This window comes from Parus major, chromosome 18 (genome assembly GCF_001522545.3).
Source record: "Parus major isolate Abel chromosome 18, Parus_major1.1, whole genome shotgun sequence".
Taxonomy (NCBI): domain Eukaryota; kingdom Metazoa; phylum Chordata; class Aves; order Passeriformes; family Paridae; genus Parus; species Parus major.
The window spans coordinates 1,357,245-1,360,472 of record NC_031786.1 but is presented as its reverse complement, the minus strand read 5'-3'; the positions used below and the strand labels follow the sequence as shown (position 1 = coordinate 1,360,472).

The following is a 3,228-nucleotide window of genomic DNA, read 5'->3' as shown; positions in this document are numbered from 1 at the left end:
GGACAACCTCCCCCTTCCCTGGAGGATTCCCTGGAGGGTTCCCATCTCCACATCCCAGGCTGTTTATCGTCCCTCTGCTCCCAGATTCCCGTTCCCAGGGACACTGCTGGTTTGGGGGTGGCGGGTGGGGTCCCCAGGAGCGGGGTGTCACCTGGTGTGCGCCTCGGGGACGATGTCATCCATCACCACGTACACCATGGCTCCGGCCGCGAATCCCAGCGCGTACGGCAGCAGCGGCTCCGCCAGCGCCACGGCCCAGGCGCCCAGCACGCCGGCCAGGGGCTCCACCATCCCGCTCAGCTGGCCGTACCTGCCGGAGAAACGGCTGGAAAAAGCCCTGCAGACCTGGAGAGGAGCTGCCACAGCCACCCCAAAGGGATAACGGGGCTCCCGCGTCCCCGGCAGGAGCTCGGACATCGCTCACAGCCGGCCGAGGCACCTGGGTTATGGTAACAGGCAATTTGACCTAATCCAGCTGGATTTTCCAGGCAGGATGTAATTCCTGCCCCCAACAGCTCCGTGGGATTTGGGGATCCAGAGGAAACCTGATCCCAACAATCCCCACAGCACAGCTCAATCCCAAAGAGGATTGAGCCACAGCCTCAAGTAGGATAAATCCACGTCCTCCCCGCTCCTTTTCTTTCCCTCTAGGATTGTCCCCAACTCTCTGGAGCATGGGAATTCCCTTCCCTGCAGCAGCAATCCTGCAGCACTTCTGAGCTGGGTGGGAGGAAAGGAAAACAAAACTTGGGAGCGGTTTGGGAGGCTCCCCCTGCCCTCCATCCATCACTCAGGGCAGGAACGCGGCTCCCGCTCCCTGCGTTTGTGCCCTTGGCTCCTGCGCCTCAGGGAAAAGGGGAATAAAAATAGGAGTGGGGTTAAAATCCAGCCTGAAGGGAATGAAAAATGAAGTGATATAAAGTTGAAAATAATTATAATAAATATTAATTAAATATTAATAATAAAAGGCAGTGCGGGATCTGGGAGCTCAGCACAGGCACCAAAATGGGATGTGGGGATTGTTGGGATCAGGGGTTCACCCCTGGGATGTGGGGATTGTTGGGATCAGGGATCCATCCTTTGGGATGTGGGGATTGTTGGGATCAGGGGTTCATCCTTTGGGATGCGGGGATTGTTGGGATCAGGGATGAATCCCTTGGGATGTGGGGATTGTTGGGATCAGGGATTCATCACTGGGATGTGGGGATTGTTGGGATCAGGGATGAATCCCTTGGGATGTGGGGATTGTTGGGATCAGGGGTTCATCCTTTGGGATGTGGGGATTGTTGAGATCAGGGATGAATCCCATGGGATGTGGGGATTGTTGGGATCAGGGGTTCATCCCTTGGGATGTGGGGATTGTTGGGATCAGGGATTTATCCCTTGGGATGTGGGGATTGTTGGGATCAGGGATGAATCCCTTGGGATGTGGGGANATCCCTTGGGATGTGGGGATTGTTGGGATCAGGGATTTATCCCTTGGGATGTGGGGATTGTTGGGATCAGGGATGAATCCCTTGGGATGTGGGGATTGTTGGGATCAGGGATGAATCCCTTGGGATGTGGGGATTGTTGGGATCAGGGATGAATCCCATGGGATGTGGGGATTGTTGGGATCAGGGGTTCATCCCTTGGGATGTGGGGATTGTTGGGATCAGGGGTTCATCCCTTGGGCTCGTTTTCCTGGGGGAAGAGCTCACCAGAAGGATTTCCAGGTGGAAAATCCCGCACCACGCAGAGGCAGGCTGACAGCCAGGCCCTCCGGGAAGTTCTGGATCCCAATCCCAATGGCTAAGTTCCTAAAAAAAGCACAAATACATCCTTTGATTTGTGTTAGGGGCACAGCTCAGCCCAGGACAGGCTGCTGGGAGCAGGGAAAAGGGGGATTAAGGATTCAATGGAATGCTCCCAGGGCTCAAATTTAACAGGATCCCAGCAAATTCCATCCTCCAGCAGCTCCACAGCTTCCATCAGCTCCAGCACCTGCCCATGGAGCAGCAGGGACCAGAGGGAGGAGAAGAGACTTGTCCTGGGAGGCTCCTGAGGCGATTCCAGCCCGAGGATTCCCGGGAGCAGCGGCATTCCCAGCGCTCGGCATCGGGAGCAGCCCAGGTTTGAGTGAGGGTTGAGGTTCCTCACTCCAGATTTTGCCTTCCCTCTTTTCCCCCTCTCTCATCCCATGGAAAGGGAACACCCTGGACTTGCAGGGTGAAAACCAGCGGAGGGGAGAGCAGGGCTGTCCCTCAGCTGTGGAATCACAGAGCCCTGGAATGCTTTGGGTGGGATTTTAAAGCTCATCCCATGGGCAGGGATAGCTCCCACTGTCCCAGGTGGCTCCAAACCCCGTCCAACCTGGTCTTGGGCACTTCCAGGGATGCAGGAGGGGCAGCCACAGCTGCTCTGGGAATTCCCACTCTCCCAGGGAAGGATTTTGTCCTCACAGGGAAGAATTCCTTCCCTGAGAAGCTGCGGTTGTGTCCCCGCTGGAGCTGGCACATCCACCTCCCTCCCTTCCAGCTGGCAGGAGTTTGGGATTTCTGGGAATGTTCCAGGCACCAAACAGGGCTCAGGTTTGGGGCTCCTGGGGCTCCGCACACATCCCTGCTCCACACCTGGGCTGTGCTGGCGGCACCAGGACCATCCTGGGGGGCTCCAGAGGGATCCCAGAGCCTCTCCCAAGCTCAGCTCCCCCTCTGCCAACAGCTCCCAGCTCCCTCCCTTCACCCCCTCCTTTCCTATGAGTAAAATAAGCCCGGTGAGAAAAACCTCTCGGTGTTGTTTAAACTTCTCCCAGGGTTTGGGGAGGAGGGGAGGGAAGGGGGAGAGGCTCCGGGTTCCCCTGGGCAGGACGGGCCATTACAATCACAAACATTATTCCAGGCAAAGAGAGGGAGGACGGAGGGGGAAAACCATCCCAGGCTGGAAAACACTGGAGCCGCTGTCTGGGCCGGGGTTTTTTTCCCTCCTTCCCTCGCCCGGCACAAAGCGGCTATTGCTGCTCCTGGCCACAACAAATTAACGGGGACGGAGCTGTGAATGGAGGGGTCTGTGTGGGAACGGGGGGAGACACCCCCATCCCCATCCCAGCGGGAACAGGGACCCCCACGGGGCAGGAGGAGGGGATGGGACTGGGGGGAGATCCAGGAGAAACCCATCGGGGGCTTGTTCCTGCTCTCCTTCCCACACACCCCCAGCACAATCCATCCAGGATTCCCAAAACCAGGAATA

The 3,228-nt window shown here is 57.4% G+C and overlaps 1 protein-coding gene across 1 annotated transcript in view; it reads right to left on the bottom strand.

Moving 5' to 3' along the window:
• SLC39A11 (solute carrier family 39 member 11) overlaps positions 1-3,228 on the bottom strand; it is a 37,307-nt gene that overhangs the window by 4,447 nt on the left and 29,632 nt on the right. The window contains exons 3-4 of the mRNA XM_015645821.3: positions 1,701-1,799; positions 152-310 (exon numbers count right to left, since the gene is read on the bottom strand). Coding sequence (XP_015501307.1) covers positions 152-310; positions 1,701-1,799 — 258 coding nt within the window. The remainder of the gene's footprint in view (positions 1-151; positions 311-1,700; positions 1,800-3,228) is intronic.